Source organism: Salmo trutta, unplaced genomic scaffold (assembly GCF_901001165.1).
Source record: "Salmo trutta unplaced genomic scaffold, fSalTru1.1, whole genome shotgun sequence".
Lineage (NCBI taxonomy): Eukaryota > Metazoa > Chordata > Actinopteri > Salmoniformes > Salmonidae > Salmo > Salmo trutta.
The window spans coordinates 192,621-218,647 of NW_021822675.1; the positions used below are offsets into that span (position 1 = coordinate 192,621).

The 26,027-nt window shown below is 43.6% G+C and overlaps 2 protein-coding genes across 18 annotated transcripts in view; one reads left to right on the plus strand and one right to left on the minus strand.

Moving 5' to 3' along the window:
• Positions 1–5,496, minus strand: part of acaa1 (acetyl-CoA acyltransferase 1) — a 30,421-nt gene extending 24,925 nt beyond the window's left edge. For all 16 annotated transcript variants that reach the window (XR_003873989.1, XR_003873990.1, XR_003873988.1 and 13 more), the window contains exon 1: positions 5,009–5,496. Coding sequence is in view for 1 of the 16 variants with exons in the window: in XM_029744515.1 (XP_029600375.1) it covers positions 5,009–5,185 (177 nt within the window). In the remaining 15 variants the exon portion in view is untranslated. The remainder of the gene's footprint in view (positions 1–5,008) is intronic.
• Positions 5,497–17,240: 11,744 nt separating this feature from the next.
• Positions 17,241–26,027, plus strand: part of cry-dash (cryptochrome DASH) — a 39,997-nt gene continuing 31,210 nt past the window's right edge. For both annotated transcript variants that reach the window (XM_029744507.1, XM_029744508.1), the window contains exon 1: positions 17,241–17,392. In XM_029744507.1, coding sequence (XP_029600367.1) covers positions 17,330–17,392 — 63 coding nt within the window. In that variant the 5' untranslated portion in view covers positions 17,241–17,329. The remainder of the gene's footprint in view (positions 17,393–26,027) is intronic.

Here is a 26,027-nt window from a genome sequence, read left to right on the forward strand (position 1 = left end):
CCCCACATTAACCCCAACAGCCAGTACAGCGTCAGCTCTCCATGTTTGACCAGTACTATAAAGCTGGGACGTGGAGCATTGTTTGTTCAACATACTGTTTGCATTCTCAGTGAATTTGGTGGTGTGTTTTTTTTTCCCCTCTGTTCAGATAAATTAGACATTGAAGTGGTTAGGTTTGTGTCCCATCGCCTTGTGCTGGGGACAATAAAAGGTCACTCTAAAATGTGCCGTTTTGTCACAACACAATGCCACAGATGTCAAGTTTTGTAATGTTCATTTCTCTACCATGAGCCGCATCCAACGTAGTTTTTGAGAATTTGGCAGTACGCCCAACCGGCCTCAGAACCACAGTCCACGTGTATGGCGTTGTGTGGGGAGAGCGGTTTACGGATGTCAACAGAGTGCGTCATGGTGGCGGCGGCGTTATGGTATGGGTAGGTATAAACGAACACAATTGCATTTTAACAATGGCAATTTGAATGCACAGAGATACAGTGACGAGATCCTGAGGCCCATTGCCGTTACATTCATCCGCCGCCGTCACCTCATGTTTCAGCATGATAATGCACAGCCCCATGTCGCAAGGATCTGTATACAATATCTGGAAGCTGAAAATGTCCCAGTTCTCCAATGGCCTGCATACTCACCAGGCATGCCACCCATTGAGCATGTTTGGGATGCTCTGGATCGACGTGTACGACAGCGTGTTCCAGTTCCCGCAACTTCGCACAGCCATTGAAGAGAGGGACAACATTCCACAGGCCACAATCAACAGCCTGATCATGAAAAGGAGATGTGACACGTCGTATGAGGCAAATAATGGTTACACCAGATACTGACTGGTTTTCTGATCCAAGCCTCTACTTGTTTTTGTATTCCCAGTCATATGAAATCCATAGATTAGTGCCTAACAGATTTACTTCAATTTAAAATGGTTGAAATTGTTGCATGTTGCGTTTATATTTTTGGTCAGTATAATAAGGCTACAATGTTGTTTGGTTTATTATTTGAACAAATCGCTGAGATTATACAGTGCCTTATTCATATGTCAGACCTGCCAAGTGGATATGTTATCTTGGCAAAGGAGAAATGCTCACTAACAGGAATGTAAACAAATTTGTGCACAACATTTGAGGGAAATAAGCTTTTTGTGCGTCTGGAACATTTCTGGGATCTTTTATTTCAGCTCATGAAACAAACACTTTACATGTTGCGTTTATATATTGGTTTATAAGTAATAACTACAGATCTACAGATGACGCAATCTCAATCGCACTCCACACTGCCATCTATCACCTGGACAAGAGGGGAAATAACTATGTGAGAATGATGCTCTACAGCTCAGCGTTCAACAACATAGTCCCCTCCAATCTCATCACCAAGCTTAGGACACTGGGTCTGTACACCACCCTCTATAACTGGATCTGTACTTCCTAATGGGCCGACCCCAGGTGGTGAGGGCAGCCAAAAACACCTCTGCCACACTGACCCTCAACACAGGGGCCCCTCAGGGGTGTGTGCTTAGTCCCCTCCTGTACTCCCTGTTCACTGACAACTGCATGGCCACGCATGACCAATACCGTCATCAAGCTTGCTGACGACACAGCGGTGGTAGGCCTGATCAACAACGCTGATGAGTCAGAGACTTAGCAGTAAGCCCAAGGAGCTGATCGTGGACTACAGGAAAAGGAGGGCCGAACACGCCCCAATCCACATCGACAGGGCTGTAGTGGAGCGGGTCGAGAGCTTCAAGTTCCTTAGCATCCACAACACTAAGGACTTAACATGGTCCACACACCCACACAGTCGTTAAGAGGACACGACAGTGCCTCTTCCCCCTCAGAAGGCTGAAAAGATCTGGCATGGGCCCTCGGACCCTCAAAAAGTTTTACAGCTGCACCAGAAATCATCTTGACTGGCTGATTCACCGTTTGGTATGGCAAAGCGCTACAGAGGGTGGTGCGGACAGCCCAGTACATCACTGGGGCCGAGCTCCCTGCCATCCAAGATCGCTATCAGGCAGTGTCAGAGGAAGGCCCCGAAAAATTGCCATAGAAAACTGAGGATGGATCAACAACATTGCAGTTACTCCACAATACTAACCTAATTGACAGAGTGAAAAGACAGAATAACAAATATTCCAAAACATGCATCCTGTTTGCAACAAGGCACTAAAGTAATATTGCAAAAAATGGGGCAAAGAAATGAACTTTATGTCCTGAATTCGAAGTGTTATGTTTGGGGCAAATTCAACACAACACATCACTTTGCACCACTCTTCATATTTTCAAGCATGGCGGTGGCTGCATCATGTTATGGGTATGCTTGTCATCGGCAAGGACTAGGGAGAAACAGAATGGAGCTAAGCACAGGCAACATCCTAGAATAAAACCTGGTTCAGTCTGCTTTCCACCAGAGATGAATTCACCTTTCAGCAGGAGAATAACCTTAAACAAAAGGCCAAATCCACACTGGAGTTGCTTCAATCTGATTCTAACATGTATTGACTTAGGGGTTTGAAAACTTATGTAAATGTAATATTTCTGTATTTCATTTTCAATACAGATCGCAAAATGTTTTAAAAAACATGTTATCACTGTCATTATAGGGCAGGGATCCCAAACCTTTTTTGGCCCACGAACCCATTTGATATCTGAAAATTCTGACGAACCCAACCATGTGAAAAAGATTACGTAAGTAACAGCCAAAGTTTTGTTTATTATTTGGGGCTATGGCAGTCAATTGAAAAACATTCTAACAGTATTTCTGATTGTCTTCTCATCTCACCATCACATATTTTTAAGATGGGGCTATGACAGTGAATTGGGAAAGGAGGATACCTAGTCAGTTGTACAACTGAATGCCTCCAACTGAAATATGTCTTCCGCATTTAACCCAACCCCTCTGAATCAGAATAACCAGGGGGGCTGCCTTAATCAACATCCACATCTTCGGCGCCCAGGGAACAGTGGGTTAACTGCCTTGCTCAGGGGCAGAATGACAGATTTTTACCTTGTCAATTGCAAACATAATATATCTTATCTCACCACCACTAATGAGATGGGTGTGGCTTGATGCAGGTCGTCAGAGCTTCTCAAAGTCAGGGGGCGTGGTCGACAGTGTGCACCGCATCTCTGCTGTCACATCCAACCTGGATCGATATTTGGTTTTAATGCAGACAAGAACACTGAATCCACCAGCTGAGAGCACCGAATCCAGCTGAGAGCACCGAGTCCAGCTGAGAGCACCGAATCCAGCTGAGAGCACCGAATCCAGCTGAGAGCACCGAATCCAGCTGAGAGCACTGAATCCAGATTCACACAGACATGAGCTGGCGAAGGGTAGCCTACCATTCGTTTTATGGTGCTTTTAAGACAACTGGAAACTCTGAAAAAACCAAGGTCAAATCGTTACGTCAGTGATCTTCAGGTCGGAAAGTCGGAGCTCGAGAAAGAGGCCCAAATTCTCGAGTTGGAATTCCGAGTTGGATGACTGTTCAAAAGATTATTCCCAGTCGGAGCTCGTTTCCTTCCCAGTTGTTTTGAACTCAGCATTAATGCTCAGATGTGACGGCAGGGTATATATTCCCTTTGAGTCAGGAACCAAAACTCCTTCGTAGTGACCCGGGAATGCGTTGTCTGAAGCATTCGGTCACACGACAGCTCAATCAGCTGTTCAATTTCACTTACCGGCATGTCAACTGAGCCAGGATCACGGTCAAACGGATTGGGAAGAAGTCCCAAAATGCTCTTCCAAGCGTTGGAGATGAGCAGTCATCACTAGTGTGGGACACTGGCTGATGCTGTTTCCTGTTATTTTATTTTCATTACACAGAAAGTCAACCAAGTCTGTTCTTTTTACATCCATTGTGAATAACAACAGTTCCTCTCTCAATGTGAAACATCTTTCCAACACTCCCCCTCGATATCCACCAAGCCTCGGTGTGAAATACAACCTCGTCGTCCCATATCTCCACAGTTTTGTGAAGAGGCGTAAGCGCAGTGGATGTGGTTTGATGTAGTTTACAATCGAAGTTACTTACCGCAGTATATCAGAGTTCTGTGCTCAGCTCTTTTTCCACCAGTTTCTCTCGGTGTATCATACAATGAGTCCATATGGCAGAGGGAGACTCATTAATAACTAGAGTGCAGAGTTCTGCCCACCGTCCCGCCGTAGATAGAGCCCCTTCTGTGCAAAAGCACACCATTTGATCCCATATGGAATCTGTTTTTCATCAATATAGCCACGGGGCACACTGAACATCCCCTGTGCTGTTTCATGCTGGGGAATCGTGAGACAGAACAATATGTCCTTGTGAATAGCATCCCTCCGACATGTACAGCAAACAAAAATCAATGCTTGGGCTTCGACCCTCACAGCTAACGTCCATTAGGAGAGCATCAGCTGGGCAGTTTGAGTCGTTCAGTCAGAGCATAACTTCTTGGTTTAACAGTTTGATGACGGTCAAGTGCAGTCTTTTCCCATGATCTAAGGGCACTCTCATTGAATTGTATCTTTTAGATTAGAATAATTTTTATTTTTAAGGTTAACCACATTACAATTGATTGAGATACAAATATATTATATATATATATATATATATTAATGTTTATTTTTTTTAAAGGATTTTGGAAATATTCCTGTGACCACATTTTCATATCTGGCGACCCCACCTCTAGTTTTGGTACCGCTGTTATAGGTGGATGAGATTTCTTTATTTTTTAATCCATTTTGAATTGAGGCTTTAACACAACAAACTGTGTAATAAGACAGCAGTATGAATACTTTCTGAAGGTAGTGTAATGTGTAATGTAATGGAACTGGGTCATGGTCAAGGGATAATGCCGCGTTCATATCAACTGGGAACTCGGGAAAATACGAGGTCAAATCATGACGTCAGTGATCTCCAGCTCGGAAAGTCGGAGCTCTAGAAAGAGAAACGCGTTTGGATGATCATTCAAATCGATATTTCCCCAGTTGTTCTGAACGCGACGTTAGTCCTCCTTACCTTGAAAGATCCTTTTTTAGCCTTGCCGAAAGCAGTCCTCAGCCCGTGGACCACCACTATATCATCTGGCCTGGCGGATAAAGCACTACATTCTGCCCCGGAAACAATAGGATCACTGTGGGATTTAAACGTGCTCGGTGGCGATAAATGACCAAAAACTACCTTTACTCTGTGCATTGTGGTGGTAAAATAAGTAAGTAAACGGATACTTTGAAGTTAAACTATCCACAGATATGCAACCACAATCAAGCCCGTGCAATGCACAAACACTGTCTATTCGCAGGCGTCTACGCAGGAATAGTGAAAGTGTTACAGGACTTCACCTCTTGCAACGACGGGAGCGTTCGTCATTTCAGCCGACTTTTAAAGGCAAGTCGAGGCTGAGTGATCTACAAATCACCTTGCATCATAAATAACGTGTCAATGTAATTTGTAGATCAGTCAGTCATTTCCACGTTTTCCTATGATACATCACGGTGTTGATGCTCTCGAACACGACCAATCCCTCTAGACGGTGAACTTTGGTTTCCACTAGTTATTACAGACACAAAGTCCAAATTGGCTGTATCGTAAAAATTCATGAAAACAAAAATGTGCTTTTTGGTCTTAAATTGAGGTCAGGATCGGGCATAAGGTTAGCAGTGTGGTTAAAGTTATGTATAAAGTTAAACGTTAAGATGCATTTTAAAAATAGGGGGGTTTAGGACTTTGTGGTTGTGGTAACTAGTGACGACACTGAACTTTGGCATATTTCCTTGTTACAATAAGCTACGGCAAATATGGAGGGACGAAATAGATGGGTCTGGTACCGTTTGTATTATACTTTTGGGGAAGGACTGGTGTGCTCAGTAAACGTAATAAACAGCGTCAGTCCCAAATGTAAATGCGCATGTCCAATAATTTCTAGCATATCAAATAAATAAGGTGCGGCAGGTAGTCTAGTGGTTAGAGCGTTGGGCCAGTAACAGAAAGGTTGCTGGATCGAATCCCCGACCTGTCGTTCTGTCCCCGGGAGGCCGTCATTGTAAATAAGAATTTGTTCTTAACTGACTTGCTTAGTTAAATAAAGGTTAAAAAAAAGCATCTAAACTTTAATTCAAACGTTTGTGTCTGATGTCTCTACTCTGAGTGGGGTCCCATGCGTCCACAGGGGGGCAGCCAGTTCCTGGAGCCAGTCCTCAAAGTGTAATTTTCTTGATGCTCAAGTTCTCGCAGACATCAGACCCAGAGGGGACTCTGTTACCGTTCTGCTAGCAGCAGGATATTATGCTGCCAGCATGAATGATGATTTTTTTTCTTCTCAAAATAAGAGTACCCCCTGCAAAGACATGCATGCTAAACTTGGGGAATACCGATGTACTGCACTAGTGCTAAAACAACAGTTTTTCACGTTGTGAAGGCCCAGAAAATTGTTAAAGACTCCTCCAACCACCCAAGCCATAGACTGGTCTCTCTGCCCCCAAGACCTAAGACTGCTAAATAGCTTTTTCATTTATCCTAACTAGGCAAGTCAACAAATTCTTATTTACAATGACAACCTACCCCAGCCAATTGTGCGCCGCCCTATGGGACTCCCAATCACGGCTGGTTGTGATACAGCCTGGAATCAAACCAGGGTCTGTAGTGACACCTCTAGCACTGAGATGCAGTGCCTTAGACCACTCGGGAGCAGCAGGCTAAGCTAACAGAATGGCAACACAGACTGAGTTGATCCTTGTTTTATTGACATATTTACACTGTCTCTATGCACACTCACAGGACTCTACATGCCTAGTTTGATAAAGGTTCAATTAAAAAAGGCAAGTCGGTTAAGAACAAATTCTCATTTACGGCCTACTGGGGAACAGTGATACTGTGATACTGCCTTGTTCAGAAAGACAGATTTCTACCTTGTCAGCTCGGGGATTCAATCCAGCAACCTTTTGGTTACTGGCCCAACGCTCTATCCACTAGGCTACCTGCTGCACATGTATACTGACTATACATATCTACCTCCATCACTCCAGTATCCCTGTCCCCTTACCCCTATACATATCTACCTCCATCACTCCAGTATCCCTGTCCCCTTCCCCCTATACATATCTACCTCCATCACTCCAGTATCCCTGTCCCCTTCCCCCTATACATATCTACCTCCATCACTCCAGTATCCCTGTCCCCTTCCCCCTATACATATCTACCTCCATCACTCCAGTATCCCTCTCTCCTTCCCCCTATACATATCTACCTCCATCACTCCAGTATCCCTGTCCCCTTCCCCCTATACATATCTACCTCCATCACTCCAGTATCCCTGTCCCCTTCCCCCTATACATATCTACCTCCATCACTCCAGTATCCCTGTCTCCTTCCCCCTATACATATCTACCTCCATCACTCCAGTATCCCTGTCCCCTTACCCCTATACATATCTACCTCCATCACTCCAGTATCCCTGTCCCCTTCCCCCTATACATATCTACCTCCATCACTCCAGTATCCCTGTCTCCTTCCCCCTATACATATCTACCTCCATCACTCCAGTATCCCTGTCCCCTTCCCCCTATACATATCTACCTCCATCACTCCAGTATCCCTGTCTCCTGTCCCCTATACATATCTACCTCCATCACTCCAGTATCCCTGTCCCCTATACATATCTACCTCCATCACTCCAGTATCCCTGTCTCCTTACCCCTATACATATCTACCTCCATCACTCCAGTATCCCTGTCTCCTTACCCCTATACATATCTACCTCCATCACTCCAGTATCCCTGTCTCCTTCCCCCTATACATATCTACCTCCATCACTCCAGTATCTCTGTCCCCTTCCCCCTATACATATCTACCCCCATCACTCCAGTATCCCTGTCTCCTTCCCCCTATACATATCTACCTCCATCACTCCAGTATCCCTGTCCCCTTCCCCCTATACATATCTACCTCCATCACTCCAGTATCCCTGTCCCCTTACCCCTATACATATCTACCTCCATCACTCCAGTATCCCTGTCTCCTCTCCCCTATACATATCTACCTCCATCACTCCAGTATCCCTGTCTCCTTCCCCCTATACATATCTACCTCCATCACTCCAGTATCCCTGTCTCCTTCCCCCTATACATATCTACCTCCATCACTCCAGTATCCCTGTACATTGTTAATATGGTACTGAACTGACCCTGTATAAACTGTACAGTAGCTTCTTCCTTTCTAGTGTTCTTCCTATTCCTCATTCTTATATCTCGTGTGTTTGTTCTACCTTGTTATCTTTAGTGCTAAATTGATATTGTTTACTGCATTGTTGGGTTTAGAGCTTCAAGGAAGCCATTTCACTGTATTTATGCAGGTGACATTAAAACTTGCAACTTGCTACCTACACCTTTGAAAAAATAAATGGGTCATTTATTTTTTATATTGTATTATTAATTCCATCATTTCTTCTGAAAGTTTACACAAATACTGGTATGTTGAAGGCTATTGTGGAGGCTATATTTAAATACAGTGATGGAAAAAGTACCCCTTTGTCATACTTGAGTAAAAGTAAAGATACCTTTGATATAAAATGAAAAAAGTCACCTAGTAAAATATTACTTGAGTAAAAGTATTTGGTTTTAAGTAAAGGCTAAATAAAAATAAATGAACTTAAGTATCAACATTAAAAGTATAAATCATTTCAAATTCCTTATATTAAGCACACCAGGTGGCACAATTTTCTTGGTTTGTCAATTTAAAGATAGTCAGGAGCACTCTCCAACACTCAGACATAATTTACAAACGAAGCATTTGTGTTTAGTGAGTCTGCCAGTTCAGAGGCAGTAGGGATGACCAGGGATGTTCTCTCTTTAGTGAGTCCTCCAGTTCAGAGGCAGTAGGGATGACCAGGGATGTTCTCTGTTTAGTGAGTCCTCCAGATCAGAGGCAGTAGGGGTGACCAGGGATGTTCTGTTGATAAGCGTGTGAATTGGACCATTTTCCTGTCCTGCTAAGCATTCAAAATGTAAATTTACTTTTGGGTGTCAGGGAAAATGTATGGAGTAAAAAGTACATTCTTTTCTTTAGGAATGTAGTAAAGTAAACATATCAATAGTAAGGTACAGATACCCCCAAAAATTACTTTAGTACTTTAAAGTATTTTACAAGTACTTTACACCACTGTTTAAATAAATAAAACATATCTAATTGGAATTACTCAATAGGTTTCCTCATTACCATACAAGGTGACCTTATCATTTGTGCTGCTGGCAGAATACCAGTTGAGACGGAGGGGAGACTCGCTGCTCTGAATGTTGTGGGAAAGAGGAGCCAATCGAAGCAGGGAGCGAGACTGAAACTTCCCTCTGATAGAAGCTTTTTGTTATACTTGCTCGCCAAATACATGAACTGAGCGCAGCTTCCTGATGTAACTGTTTGTGGGTTGGGTCCTCTTCTCTCGGCTGGATTTCTGCACTGGTTTATTCAATAACTTCCATAACGTTAATCATTATCAAGTTTTTTCAGAAGAATGAAGACACCCAGATAACAAGGTGAGAATCCATGCTGAATAAAAATACAGGTATTCTGTCAAACAAAGTAGCATTTGACATTATGCAATATCCATATTTTATGTAATGTTTTAGTGAGTCAGGATGAAAATCCCATCTCCCAGACAGTGTTTAGGTAAACTGACCCTAGCTCTCACAGCTCTCTCCTCTTCTTCACAACCTATGGACCAGTTAACCATGTGTTGTCATTGGTGGTGGGATCTTCAATCAACTGCTGTCCTATAGGGCTATCCCCTCTCCTTACTGAGAATGGTCTACCCCAACACTCTCCTCTCCTTACTGAGAATGGTCTACCCCTAATGAGAATGGTCTACCCCAACACTCCCCTCTCTTTACTGAGAATGGTCTACCCCAACACTCTCCTCTCCTTAATGAGAATGGTCTACCCCAACACTCTCCTCTCCTTACTGAGAATGGTCTACCCCAACACTCTCCTCTCCTTACTGAGAATGGTCTACCCCTAATGAGAATGGTCTACCCCAACACTCCCCTCTCCTTACTGAGAATGGTCTACCCCTAATGAGAATGGTCTACCCCTAATCAGAATGGTCTACCCCAACACTCCCCTCTCCTTACTGAGAATGGTCTACCCCTAATGAGAATGGTCTATCCCTAATGAGAACGGTCTACCCCAACACTCCCCTCTCCTTACTGAGAATGGTCTACCCCTAATGAGAATGGTCTATCCCTAATGAGAACGGTCTACCCCAACACTCCCCTCTCCTTACTGAGAATGGTCTACCCCAACTCTCCCCTCTCCTTACTGAGAATGGTCTACCCCAACGCTCCCCTCTCCTTACTGAGAATGGTCTACCCCTAATGAGAATGGTCTACCCCAACACTCCCCTCTCCTTACTGAGAACGTTCTACCTTTAATCCATGTCTACTCTACCCAGTTCAAAGGCTTCATAGGGCCAGGACTGCCTGTGGTCAGGTCTAAAGATACAGTGGGTCTACCCAGCATGACCTATATAAACCACTGGGTCAGGTCTAAAGATACAGTGGGTCTACCCAGCAGCTTATATGGGGGTGCCACAGGGTTCAATTCTCAGGCCGACTCTTTTCTCTGTAAATATAAATGATGTCGCTCTTGCTGCTGGTGATTCTCTTATCCACCTCTACGCAGACGACACCATTCTGTATACTTCTGGCCCTTCTTTGGACACTGTGTTAACAACCCTCCAGATGAGCTTCAATGCCATACAACTCTCCTTCCGTGGCCTCCAACTGCTCTTAAATGCAAGTAATACTAAATGCATGCTCTTCAATCAATCGCTGCCCACACTTGCCCGCCCGACTAGCATCACTACTCTGGACGGTTCTGACTTAGAATATGTGGACAACTACAAATACCTAAGTGTCTGGTTAGACTGTAAACTCTCCTTCCAGACTCACATTAAGCATCTCCAATCCAAAATTAAATCTGGAATCGGCTTCCTATTTCGCAACAAAGCCTCCTTCACTCATGCTGCCAAACATACCCTCGTAAAACTGACTATCCTACCGATCCTCGACTTCGGTGATGTCATTTACAAAATAGCCTCCAACGCTCTACTCAGCAAATTGGATGCAGTCTATCACAGTGCCATCTGCTTTTACACAAAGCCCCATACACTACCCACCACTGCAATCTGTATGCTCTCGTCGGCTGGCCCTCGCTACATATTCATTGCCAGACCCACTGGCTCCAGGTCATCTATAAATCTATGCTAGGTAAAGCTCCGCCTTATCTCAGCTCACTGGTCACGATAACAACACCCACCCATAGCACGCGCTCCAGCAGGTACATCTCTCTTGGTCACTCCCAAAGCCAATTCCTCCTTTGGCCGCCTTTCCTTCCACTTCTCTGCTGCCAATGACTGGAACGAATTGCATAAATCGCTGAAATTGGAGACTTAAAAGTACAGTCAATAACACATTAGAAAAATCTGTATAATGTGTGTGCATATGGAGTAAGGAGGTAAGGCAATAAATAGGCCATAGTAGCGAAGTAATTACAATTTAGCAAATTAACACTGGAGTGATAGATGAGCAGATGATGGTGTGTAAGTAGAGATACTGGTGTGCAAAAGAGCAACAAAAGTAAATAAAAACAATATGGGGATGAGGTAGGTAGATTGGGTGGGTTATTTACAGATGGGCTATGTACAGCTGCAGCGATCGGTTAGCTGCTCAGATAGCTGATGTTTTAAGTTAGTGAGGGAAATATAAGTCTCCAACTTCAGCGATTTTTACAATTCGTTCCACCATGGCCTATTTATTGCCTTACCTCCTTACTCCATTTGCAAACACTGTACATAGACTTTTCTATTGTGTTATTGACTGTACGTTTGTTTATGTGTAACTCTGTTGTTGTTTTTTGTCGCACTGCTTTGCTTTATCTTGGCCAGGTCGCAGTTGTAAATGAGAACTTGTTCTCAACTGGCCTACCTGGTTAAATAAAGGTCACAAAACTTTTTGTTAATAGTAAGGCATCCATATGATTTCACCACAACATGTTTTCATTGGTTTTTTTTATACTTAAATGGTCAAAAAAGTATTATTAAGGACACCTTCTGAATATTGAGTTGCCCCCCCCCCCCCCCGTTTTCGTCAGGGTGTGAAGTCAAGGTGTCGAAAACCTTCAACAGGGATGCTGATCCATGTTGACTACAATGCTTCTCACAGGCCCATGTTGACTACAATGCTTCTCACAGGCCCATGTTGACTACAATGCTTCTCACAGGCCCATGTTGACTACAATGCTTCTCACAGGTCCATGTTGACTACAATGCTTCTCACAGGCCCATGTTGACTACAATGCTTCTCACAGGCCCATGTTGACTACAATGCTTCTCACAGGCCCATGTTGACTACAATGCTTCTCACAGGCCCATGTTGACTACAATGCTTCTCACAGGCCCATGTTGACTACAATGCTTCTCACAGGCCCATGTTGACTACAATGCTTCTCACAGGCCCATGTTGACTACAATGCTTCTCACAGGCCCATGTTGACTACAATGCTGCTCAGTGTCTGTAGTGGAGGACATGTTGTGCTGTAAAAACACTATAACAAAACAAGTGTGTCCACAACACATGAAGAGTGAGAAATATGAACTCACATTTCTGAAGGAAGCACACTGGCCTTGGCTAAAACAAAGAATAAAAAAGGTAATCACAGGAGATGGCTGGAATATTACTTTGCTTGTGTACTTTCTCTAGTTACTTCCATCTCCTCAGAGATCGCCCAGCGTGCTCTGCTCGACATCCCCGGTGGGCGGAGCTACAGCTTTCCTATGATTAACTAATATTTACTCTCGATAGTCTTTCGTTCCACAGGGATGCTGGTCCATGTCGACTCCAATGCTTCCCACAGTTGTGTCAAGTTGACTGGATGTCCTTTGGGTGGTGGACCATTCTTGATACACACAGGAAACTGTTGAGTGTGGAAAAACCCAGCAGCGTTGCAGTTCTTGACACAAACCGGTGCGCCTGGCACCTACTACCATACCCCGTTCAAAGGCTCTTAACTATTTTGTCTTGCCCATTCACCCTCTGAATGGCGCACACACCCAATCCATGTCTCAATAGTCTCAAAGCTTACAAATGATTCCATAACCTGTCTCCTCCCCTTCATCTACACTGATAGAAGTGGATTTAAGAAGTGACATCAATAAGCGATCACAGCTTTCACCTGGATTCACCTGGTCAGTCTGTCATGGAAAGAGCATGTGTCCTTAATGTTTTGTGCACTCAGTATAAACATTCAAAAGGCATCACACCAAAGGACTAAGAAACGAACCTCTTATGGCAGTGAAGGGCAATATTTTGATAAATATTTCTATAAAGCTTCCAGTGTGTTCAGGTCATGTGATCCAGCCATGTCGTCTGTACTTCCGCAATCCAAGAGAACCCTCCCCTAGCGCAATGGATGAATAATCACAGAATTGTGCTTTTAGGGACAAAATGTAATTAATCATAACTATTTGGTAATATCATGAATAGACTTGGGGACTATTATTTCTTCAAATACATTTCTGTGTAATTACTATGAAGTAAGTAGGTGAAGGGAATTTAATTACATTTTTCATTCATTTCAATGTTCCACAACCTTAACCTGGGACAGTCACACCATTGAACAATTGTCACGTTTGGTAAAAAAATTGCAAGAATACAAAATGATACACTGCATGAATCTACTCATTATCCAAGTTAAAAACAAAGCTTTTAGTATTATATCACAATTTTAGCTAATTTAAGGTAACTAATATTTGTGTTTGCCATCATGGAGAACAAACGTCAGGTCAACTACCCAATATACAGTACAGATCATATTGCACTTTTACATGAAAGGACATTTAATTAGCCTTCCCTGTAGCTCAGTTGGTAGAGCATGGTGTTTGCAACACCAGGGTTGTGGGTTCGATTCCCACGGGGGGCCAGCACAAAAAAAAAAAAAAAAAATGTATGAAATTGTATGAAATGTATGCATTCACTACTGTAAGTCGCTCTGGATAAGAGCGTCTGCTAAATGACGTAAATGTAAATGTAAATGTAATTATACCTGTTAGATTCCCATGCTATAGAGATTGTACTGATCCAGACAGTGGCTCATGGCAAGCAGCAGTATGTATGTACTGTTGGTAATGACTGACTGGGCTTTTGGTTGGAGCTTGTTCAGAATGGAATCCTCCTATAGGATGATGACAAAGCCTCAATACAGGTGTCCTGTTGATCTTTTGTACATGTATCATGTAGTTAGGCCTAATAAATCAAATGTCTAAGACTACGATGTGTCTATCTTTCTTACATGTTGTATGTTCAGTATTAACAATAAGCCATTTTCTTTTTGGCTCCTACAGAAACCTCACTTTTTCAAAACGTTTTTTTTTTAAATATAATTTGAAAATACATTTAAACATCTAATTAAAATCTACTAGATCTACATTATTAGCAAACAATTACCTAAAAGTGTGTTAGTTAATTACAGTGTTACAAAAGCAACAGTTTTGTAACAGCTTAACTTCAGCCTGTGTGTTATAAAACCTGAAGCAGCCAGCGTCAGCCCAGAGATGTGTGGAGCTAGCCACAATAAGGATATACCACAATAGTAGAATTTGCGGTTCACCTTCAAAATAAAAGTCTTAAATCGAAACTGATCCAAACGGATACAACGAGTAGAATGATGACATATTTGGACTAGGTATGGTAGTAGGTGCCAGGTGCACCGGTTTGGGCAAAGAACTGCAACGCTGCTGGGTTTTTCACGCTCAACAGTTTCCGTTTGTATCAAGAATGGTCCACCACCCAAAGGACATCCAGCCAACTAGATACAACAGTTTTTGTTGTATTATATTTTTGTATTTAACCTTTATTTAACCAGGTAGGCCAGTTGAGAACAAGTCCTTTATTTAACCAGGTAGGCCAGTTGAGAACAAGTTCTCATTTACAACTGCGACCTTAACAAATGTACAGTCAATAACACAATAGAAAATAAAAATCTATGTATAGTGTGTGTGCAAATGTAGAAGAGTAGGGAGGTAGGCAATAAATAGGCCCTTGAGGCAAAAATAATTACAATTTAGCGTTAATATTGGAGTGATGATGATGTGCAAGTAGAGATACTGGGGTGCAAAAGAGCAAGAGGGTAAGTAACAATATGGGGATGAGGTAGTCGGGTGGGCTATTTACAGATGGGCTGTGTACAGGTACAGTGATCAGTAAGCTGCTCTGACAGCTGATGCTTAAAGTTAGAGATATAAGACTCTACAGAGATTTTTGCAATTCATTCCAGTCATTGTCATCAGAGAACTGGAAGGAAAGGCAGCATTGGATTTGGCCAGTGAAATATACCTGCTGGAGCACATGCTGCTATGGTGACCAGTGAGCTGAGATAAGGCAGGACTTTACCTAGCAAATACTTTTTTATTTTATCTTATCTTTATTTAACTAGGCAAGTCAGTTGAGAACAAATTCTTATTTTCAATGACGGCCTAGTGCGTTAACTGCCTTGTTCAGGGGCAGTTAACTGTACCTTGTCAGTTCGGGGATTTGAACTTGCAACCTTTCGGTTGCTAGCCCAACACTCTAACCACTAGGCTACCCTGCTGCCCCAACTTATAGATGACCTGGAGCCAGTGGGTTTGGCGACGGATATGTAGTGAGGGCCAGCCAACGAGAGCATACAGGTCACAGTGGTGGGTAGTATATGGGGCTTTGGTGACAAAACGGATGGCACTGTGATAGACTACACTTTTGACACCTTGTAGAGTCCATGCCCTGACGAATTGAGGCTGTTCTGAGGCTAAACACGAGTACAACTCAATATTAGGAAGGTGTTCCTAATGTTAGATATACTCCGTGAATGTACAGCCTTACCAATGGATTGTGCACCCATGAAATGGAGTATCAGCCTTCTCAGTGAGTACGGTTACATGCACACAATAATGTGATTATTGTGGATAGTCAGATTAATATAATAGTTTGTTTAAAACGTTTATATGTTTTGCAAGAAGAACAATTTCCTTAATAATCCAGTTTACATGACACATCTGATATAAGGCAACCTGATGGGACTTTTGGTTTAATGCAGAAAATCCCCAATGAAAATAAACGTTTTACCACAGTGACAATGTTGTTTTTGGGAAGTACATTGATTCTGAGCTGGGACTTATAAAGTTTGTATGTGGAAACTACTTCTACTACGCTACTACATTTAGTTGTTCTGAACTCACTTCACACTAAAGAGGGAGGCTCTCGGCTGGTGCTACAACATGCACGGATCAAACACGGATCAAACACGGATCAAACACGGATCAAACACGGATCAAACACGGATCAAACACGGATCAAACACGGATCAAACACGGATCAAACACTCAGATTAAAGGGTTTACATGTCGAAATCATTTGAAATATTGCCCAGAAAACCAAATGTTTTAATTGGCGTATGCTTACTTCGATTTTAACCTTAAGATAAGCAGAGTTAGATGTTTACATGACTATTGAACAATCTGCCTACTGCTATATTCAGATTAATATCTAAATATCACTACGCATGTAAACGTACACAGTGACACCTACAGGTTACAATTCCAAAGAGTTTACACAAATATTAGTGTCGTAGCTCTTATTGTAGGACTTTGACTGTGGGGAAATTACTTTCCCAGTCAGTCTATTGTGTGTATTGGACATTCATATTGGGCTCTACAGCCTTTCCCTGTTTCATGCACAAATCCAAAGGTCTCAGCCACCTTGGTGACACCCACAGAACACAACTGTGTAGAGTTTACATAAGAGCCATGAAACTAATATTTGTGTAAACTCTTTTGAATTGTAATCTGTGGTCGTCACTGAGTAGGCTGACACCCCATTCCATGGGTGCCCACTCCACAGGTAAGGCTGCACAGTCCAATATGAATATCCAACACAAACAGTGTGTGAATGTCCCCAATTCAATTATGCAGAACAAAACATCCAGTGGGATTTGAAATGTTTTTTTTACTTTTTTTTTTACTGTTTGTCAAATTGATTAATTATATTATTTATTTTTAAGTTGTATAATAACATTCCAACTTTGTTTAGCATTATCTAGCGCAAATATGGCATTATTACACTATTTGTATTAATTTGGATCAGTTTCAATGGGGGGCGGCTTTTATTTTGAAGGCACACCACACATCCGCTGTTGTGCCTACTCCTTATTGTGTCTAGCTTCACACAGGTCAAGCCCAGCTGTGTTTGCAGGCAGCATCGGCTACATAACCACGTCGGGAGAGTAGTGCTCTCAACAAATCTACTATCGCTGTAGAATATGTCTAGCTCACGGACAGTCATATGTTTGCTGAGAAATGACTTGCGTCTTCACGACAATGAGGTAAGTTGATTAATAACTGGATCAGAAATGAGTCTAGTAGTCTTCCAAAATGTGTACCGGTGACTTAGCCGTGTTCAATGTGATACAATGTTGCACTTTCTCTTCACTCATGTAAAGTATATTTGGTTTTATCGTGCATTCTCTGATCATTTTATTTCTTCTCATCTGACACCAATAAACAGAAAAAAAATGCTAAAATCTTCTTGTGGTATAATGGCGGTCCGCAAACAGACGTTATGCCGGTTATACACTACACGTTATGCCGGTTATACACTACACGTTATGCCGGTTATAAGCTACACGTTATGCCGGTTATACACTACACGTTATGCCGGTTATACGCTACACGTTATGCCGGTTATAAGCTACACGTTATGCCGGTTATACGCTACACGTTATGCCGGTTATACGCTACACGTTATGCCGGTTATACGCTATGACGTTATGCCGGTTATACGCTACACGTTATGCCGGTTATACGCTACACGTTATGCCGGTTATACGCTACACGTTATGCCGGTTGCTACACGTTATGCCGGTTATACACTACACGTTATGCCATCTCAGACGAATAGACATGATCGGGGTGAAATCCTGTTTACTAGAAATAGTTGCCTGGATACCCAACCTGCTTGCTCCGGTTTAACCTAACTTAGCAGCCGTAAAATCAACGCCTACAAGTGTGATCGGGGATTTCTATTGGAGAAGCAGTTTTATCCTATCTTCATAGTATACGGTCTTGGGTGTAAAGTCCAAAAGCGGAAGTCCTGTCACAGACCCTCTTTCCTATTGGTCAGTGCCATCTGGGATCTCTACCATAACCATTTAAAATGTAGACTTCGATGGGGTAGGGACGTCCCAAGGATACCGGATAGCACGGAGCATTTCCCCTGAAAACCAGAACGACTGGTTATTGGGGACTCGGCAGCACTGAGGTAAAGGGTTAGGGTTAGAACCAACTACACACAGGTAGCAGCACTGAGGTAAAGGGTTAGGGTTAGAACCAACTACACACAGGTAGCAGCACTGAGGTAAAGGGTTAGGGTTAGAACCAACTACACACAGGTAGCAGCACTGAGGTAAAGGGTTAGGGTTAGAACCAACTACACACAGGTAGAAGCACTGAGGTAAAGGGTTAGGGTTAGAACCAACTACACACAGGTAGCAGCACTGAGGTAAAGGGTTAGGGTTAGAACCAACTACACACAGGTAGCAGCACTGAGGTAAAGGGTTAGGGTTAGAACCAACTACACACAGGTAGCAGCACTGAGGTAAAGGGTTAGGGTTAGAACCAACTACACACAGGTAGCAGCACTGAGGTAAAGGGTTAGGGTTAGAACCAACTACACACAGGTAGCAGCACTGAGGTAAAGGGTTAGGGTTAGAACCAACTACACACAGGTAGCAGCACTGAGGTAAAGGGTTAGGGTTAGAACCAACTACACACAGGTAGCAGCACTGAGGTAAAGGGTTAGGGTTAGAACCAACTACACACAGGTAGAAGCACTGAGGTAAAGGGTTAGGGTTAGAACCAACTACACACAGGTAGCAGCACTGAGGTAAAGGGTTAGGGTTAGAACCAACTACACACAGGTAGCAGCACTGAGGTAAAGGGTTAGGGTTAGAACCAACTACACACAGGTAGCAGCACTGAGGTAAAGGGTTAAGGTTAGAACCAACTACACACAGGTAGAAGCACTGAGGTATAATAATACCAACTACACACAGGTAGCAGCACGAGCAGCGATGACATCATCACAACACATTTTAGTGTGTGCCCTCAGGCCACTACTGTACATATCGACAACACAACATCTATGTGTACGTGTTTATAGTGCGTATGTTATCGTGTGTGTGTATGCATGTGCCTGTGTGTCTCTTCACAGTCCTGCTGTTCCATAAGGTGTATTTTTATCTGTTTTTTAAATCTGATTCTACTGCTGCATCAGTTACTTGATGTGGAATAGAGTTCCATGTAGTCATGGCTCTATGTAGTACTGTGCTCCTCCCATAGTCTGTTCTGGACTTGGGGACTGTGAAGAGACCTCTGGTGGCATGTCTTGTGGGGTATGGATGGGTGTCTGAGCTGTGTGCCAGTAGTTTAAACAGATCTCTGGTGGCATGTATTGTGGGGTATGCATGGGTGTCTGAGCTGTGTGCCGGTAGTTTAAACAGACCTCTGGTGGCATGTCTTGTGGGGTATGCATGGGTGTCTGAGCTGTGTGCCGGTAGTTTAAACAGACCTCTGGTGGCATGTCTTGTGGGGTATGCATGGGTGTCTGAGCTGTGTGCCAGTAGTTTAGACAGACCTCTGGTGGCATGTCTTGTGGGGTATGGATGGGTGTCTGAGCTGTGTGCCAGTAGTTTAAACAGATCTCTGGTGGCATGTCTTGTAGGGTATGGATGGGTGTCTGAGCTGTGTGCCAGTAGTTTAGACAGACAGCTCTGTGCATTCAACATGTCAATACCTCTCACAAATACAAGTAGTGATGAAGTCAATCTCTCCTCCATTTTGAGCCAGGAGAGATTGACATGCATATTATTAATATTAGCTCTCTGTACATCCAAGGGCCAGCCGTGCTGCCCTGTGCTGAGCCAATTGCGATTTTCCCGTGTCCCTCTGTCACCTGACCACATGACTGAACAGTGTGGTGGTTATTTTCTGTCTCATCAAATGAGGAGAGACAAACTTAACACACGAGTCAGAGTTATATGTAAACTAAATCTTTAATAATAAGAGCTTTGCAATAGCAATGACTTGTCAACGTTTCACCATTTTCTAATGATCCATTGAGAGTGACAACACAATGGCTACGGAGATCTTTTATAGCGAAGATCCACCCCCTAGTCGACATAACAAACCACAGATATTAGGAACAGTTCACAAAGTGAGACTTCATAAATGAGAAAGGAGTATCCCATAGCCAGATAGCATTCGCTATAAATTATCGTTCCGTTTGGCCCCTAAGACGAGGTTGCTATCTTGTTCCTGTTACTCCTAGCACAAAAACACCAACTCATCCAATGGCATAAATCAATTGTCAACTCTAGATACTCCCATCTCAAGTAAAACCCCTTCTTAACCCCACTCCTGGACAAGCTCACTGAGGAGAGTGAGCCTCTAGGTCATACACTATCCCAGGATAAGTGCGACATCAGAGAGGACATACAATGGTTCCAGACACTGCCATACACCTTCCCCCAATGCCAAAGGAGGGAGTGACTTGCACACAGACATTGTGGAGACAAGTAATTGGTTCCCCATTAATCACGCCATCCCTTCACATGGTTTAACAGATACATTCACATATGAAGACAATGTTCCATCTTGTCCTCTTCCCTTTCTGATGTTCTGCATAGCACCAGAGACATGTAAAAGACAAGTCTGACCTCTCCCCTCTCTGAGCCCCAGGTGACTGAGCCCCAGCTGAGGGAAGAAGTACAACTGCCAACACCAGAGTCTGAAGGGATACATTCTAATAACAAGTATATCACATAAGCATATTATGCAGATAAGACATCTTAATTATCTATGTTACCCAACTAATTCTGATTCATCCACCACAACAGTAATCCAGGTGCGACAAAACCTGGGCCTGTAGGACCTGCCTTGTTGATAGTGCTGTTAAGAAGGTAGAAACTAGGGCCTGTAGGACCTGCCTTGTTGATAGTGCTGTTAAAAATGCAGAGCAGCGCTTTTATGGACAGGCTGCTCCCCATCCTAGCTACTGTTTTATCAATATGTTTTGACCATGACAGTTTACAATCCAGGGTTACTCCAAGCAGTTTAGTCACCTCAACTTGCTCAATTTCCACATTATTCATTACAATATTTAGTAGAGGTTAATGGTATAATGAGTCATTTGTCCCAAATGCAATGCTTTTAGTTTTTGAAATATTTAGGAATAATTTATTTCTTGCCACCCATTCGGAAACTAACTGCAGTTCTTTGATAAGTGTTGCAGTCATTTCAGTTGCTGTAGTATCTGACGTGTATAGTGTTGAGTCATCCGCGTACATTGACACACTGCTTTAATCAAAGCCAGTGGAATGTCGTTAGTAAAGATTGAAAAAAGTAAGGGGCCTAGACAGCTGCCCTGGGGAATTCCTGATTCTACCTGGATTATGTTTGAGAGGCTTCCATTAAAGAACCCCCTCTGTGTTCTGTTAGACAGGTAACTCTTTATCCACATTATAGCAGGGGGTGTAAAGCCATAACACATACGTTTTTCCAGCAGCAGACTATGATCGATAATGTCAAAAGCCACAATGAAGGCATGACAAAACAGCCCCCACAATCTTTTTATCATCAATTTCTCTGATGATCAACAGTCATTTGTGTAAGTGCTGTGATTGTTGAATGTCCTTCACTATAAGCGTGCTGGAAATCTATTGTCAATTTGTTAACTGTAAAATAGCATTGTATCTGGTCAAACACAATTTTTCCAAAAGTTGACTAATGGTTGGTAACAGGCTGATTGGTCGGCTAGTTGAGCCAGTAAAGGGGCTTTACTATTCTTAGGTAGGGGAATGACTTTAGCTTCCCTCCAGGCCTGAGGGGGCACACTTTCCAGAAGGCTTAAATTGAAGATATGGTAAATAGAAGTGGCAATATCGTCCGCTATTATCCTCAGTAATTTTCCATCCAAGTTGTCAGACCCCGGTGGCTTGTCATTGTTGATAGACTATAATAATTTGTTCACCTCTTCCACATGTACTTTATGAAAAAATCCTTAAAGTAGTTGACAATATCATTGGGTTTTGTGATGACTGATGGAGCTGAGTTTGCATGTTTGTGCTCCAACAGCTTTTACTATCATTGTTTATATCATTTATTTGTTTCATAGTATATATATATATATATTTTTTTTTAATTCACTTTAGTCACATGATTTCTCAATTTGCATTACATTTGCCAATTGGTTGTGCTCCTTGTCTTATTTGCCATACCTTTTGCCTAATCCCTGTCAACCATACTATTTTTACATTTCTCATCAATCCAAGGTGATTGAACAGTTTTTAATAATTTTCTTAATGGGTGCTTACTTATTATTAACTGGGAGAAGTAGTTTCAGAAATGCGTCAAGTGCAGCGTGCTGTTTCATGAGCTGGAATAAAAGATCCCAGAAATGTTCCATACACACAAAAAGCTTAGTTCTCTCAAATTTTGTGTGTTTACGTCCCTGTTAGTGAGCATTTCTCCTTTGCCAAGATAATCCATCCACCTGACAGGTGTGGCATATCAATAAGCTGATTAAACATCACGATCATTACACAGGTGCACCTTGTGCTGGGGACAAAAAAGGCAACTCTAAAATATGCAGGTGTCACACAACACAATGCCACAGATGTCTCAAGTTTTGTGGGGGAGCGTGCAATTGGAATGCTCACGACAGGAATGTCCACTGGAGCTGTTGCCAGAGAATTGAATGTTAATTTCTCTACCATTTAGAGAATTTGGCAGTACGTCCAACCGGCCTCACAGCCTCAGCCCAGGACCTCCACATCCTGCTTCTTCACCTCAGTTGACCGTTGTAACTTCAGTGGGCAAATGCTCACCTTCGATGGCCACTGGCACGCTGGAGAAGTGTGCTCTTCACAGATGAATCCCGGTTTCAACTTTACCGGAGAGATGGCAGACAGCGTGTGTGGCCTAGCGGTTTGCTGACGTCAACGTTGTGAACAGAGTGCCAGGTGGTGGGGTTAAGGTATGGGCAGGCATAAGCTACTGAAAACGAACACAATTGAATTTTATCGATTTGCGATTTGAATGCACAGAGATACCGTGACGAGATCTTGAGGCCCATTGTCGTGCCATTCATCCGCCGCCATCACCTCATGTTTCAGCATGATAATGCATGGACCCATGTCGCAAGGATTGGTACACAATTCCTGGTTGCTGCACATGTCCCAGTTCTTCCATGGCTTGCATACTCACCAGACATGTCACCCATTGAGCATGTTTGGGATGCTCTGGATTGACATGTACCACAGCGTGTTCCAGTTCCTGCCAATATCCAGCAACTTCAAACAGCGGGACAACATTCCATAGACCACAATTAACAGCCTTATCAACTTTATGTGATGGAGATGTCGCGCTGCATGAGACGAATGGTGGCCACACCAGATACTGACTGATTTTCTGATCCACGCTCCTACCTTTAAAAAAAAAATAGTTATCTGTGACCAACAGATGCATATCTGTATTGCCAGTCATGTGAAATCCATAGATTTAGAGCCTAATTAATTTTTTAATTGACTGATTTCCTTTATATGAACTGTAACTCAATCAAATCTTTGAAAGTGTTGCATTTATGTTTTTGTTCAGTGTAAATAACGCACTAACATAGGGTCTTGAAAAAGTTTATTTAGGTCCAGACAGTAAGTGTTCATTTTGTTTCATGGATGAGTCAGTGTTCACTTTGGCACCAGTCCAGTGTTGACACACAAGTAGCACGGATTGCTAGCTAGGCTAAATACCTTGCTGGCTTGATAGAGCCTAACTAAACTCAGCAAAAAAAGAAACGTCCTCTCACTGTCAACTGCGTTTATTTTCAGCAAACTTAACATGTGTAAATATTTGTATGAACATAACAAGATTAAACAACTGAGACATAAACTGAACAAGTTCCACAGACATGTGACTAACAGAAATGGAATAATGTGTCCCTGAACAAAGGGGGGGTCAAAATCAAAAGTAACAGTCAGTATCTGGTGTGGCCACCAGCTGCATTAAGTACTGCAGTGCATCTCCTCCTCATGGACTGCACCAGATTTGCCAGTTCTTGCTGTGTGATGTTACCCCACTCTTCCACATAGACACCTGCAAGTTCCTGGACATTTCTGGGGGGAATGGCCCTAGCCCTCACCCTCCGATACAACAGGTCCCAGACGTGCTCAATGGGATTGAGATCCGGGCTCTTCGCTGGCCATGGCAGAAGACTGACATTCTTGTCTTGCAGGAAATCACGCACAGAACGAGCAGTACTGCTGGTGGCATTGTCATGCTGGAGGGTCATGTCAGGATGAACCTGCAGGAAGGGTACCACATGAGGGAGGAGGATGTCTTACATTTTACATTTACATTTAGGTCATTTAGCAGACGCTCTTATCCAGAGCGACTTACAAATTGGTGATTTCACCTTAAGATATCCAGTGGAACAACCACTTTACAATAGTGCATCTAAATCTTTTGGGGGGGGGTAGAAGGATTACTTTATCCTATCCCAGGTATTCCTTAAAGAGGTGGGTTTTCAGGTGTCTCCGGAAGGTGGTGATTGACTCCGCTGTCCTGGCGTCGTGAGGGAGCTTGTTCCACCATTGGGGTGCCAGAGCAGCGAACAGTTTGGACTGGGCTGAGCGGGAGCTGTGCTTCCTCAGAGGTAGGGAGGCGAGCAGGCCAGAGGTGGATGAACGCAGTGCCCTTGTTTGGGTGTAGGGCCTGATCAGAGCCTGAAGGTACGGAGGTGCCGTTCCCCTCACAGCTCCGTAGGCAAGCACCATGGACTTGTAGCGGATGCGAGCTTCAACTGGAAGCCAGTGGAGAGAGCGGAGGAGCGGGGTGACGTGAGAGAACTTGGGAAGGTTGAACACCAGACGGGCTGCGGCGTTCTGGATGAGTTGTAGGGGTTTAATGGCACAGGCAGGGAGCCCAGCCAACAGCGAGTTGCAGTAGTCCAGACGGGAGATGACAAGTGCCTGGACTAGGACCTGCGCCGCTTCCTGTGTGAGGCAGGGTCGTACTCTGCGAATGTTGTAGTGCATGAACCTACAGGATCGGGTCACCGCCTTGATGTTAGTGGAGAACGACAGGGTGTTGTCCAGGGTCACGCCAAGGTTCTTAGCACTCTGGGAGGAGGACACAAGGGAGTTGTCAACCGTGATGGCGAGATCATGGAACGGGCAGTCCTTCCCCGGGAGGAAAAGCAGCTCCGTCTTGCCGAGGTTCAGCTTGAGGTGGTGAGCCGTCATCCACACTGATATGTCTGCCAGACATGCAGAGATGCGATTCGCCACCTGGTTATCAGAAGGGGGAAAGGAGAAGATTAATTGTGTGTCGTCTGCGTAGCAATGATAGGAGAGACCATGTGAGGATATGACCGAGCCAAGTGACTTGGTGTATAGTGAGAATAGGAGAGGGCCTAGAACAGAGCCCTGGGGGACACCAGTGGTGAGAGCACGTGGTGCGGAGACAGATTCTCGCCACGCCACCTGGTAGGAGCGACCTGTCAGGTAGGACGCAATCCAAGCGTGGGGCGCGCCGGAGATGCCCAGCTCGGAGAGGGTGGAGAGGAGGATCTGATGGTTCACGGTATCAAAGGCAGCAGATAGGTCTAGAAGGATGAGAGCAGAGGAGAGAGAGTTAGCTTTAGCAGTGCGGAGAGCCTCCGTGACACAGAGAAGAGCAGTCTCAGTTGAATGCCCAGTCTTGAAACCTGACTGATTAGGATCAAGAAGGTCATTCTGAGAAACATAGCAGGAGAGCTGGCCAAGGACGGCACGTTCAAGAGTTTTGGAGAGAAAAGAAAGAAGGGATACTGGTCTGTAGTTGTTGATATCGGAGGGATCGAGTGTAGGTTTTTTCAGAAGGGGTGCAACTCTCGCTCTCTTGAAGACGGAAGGGACGTAGCCAGCG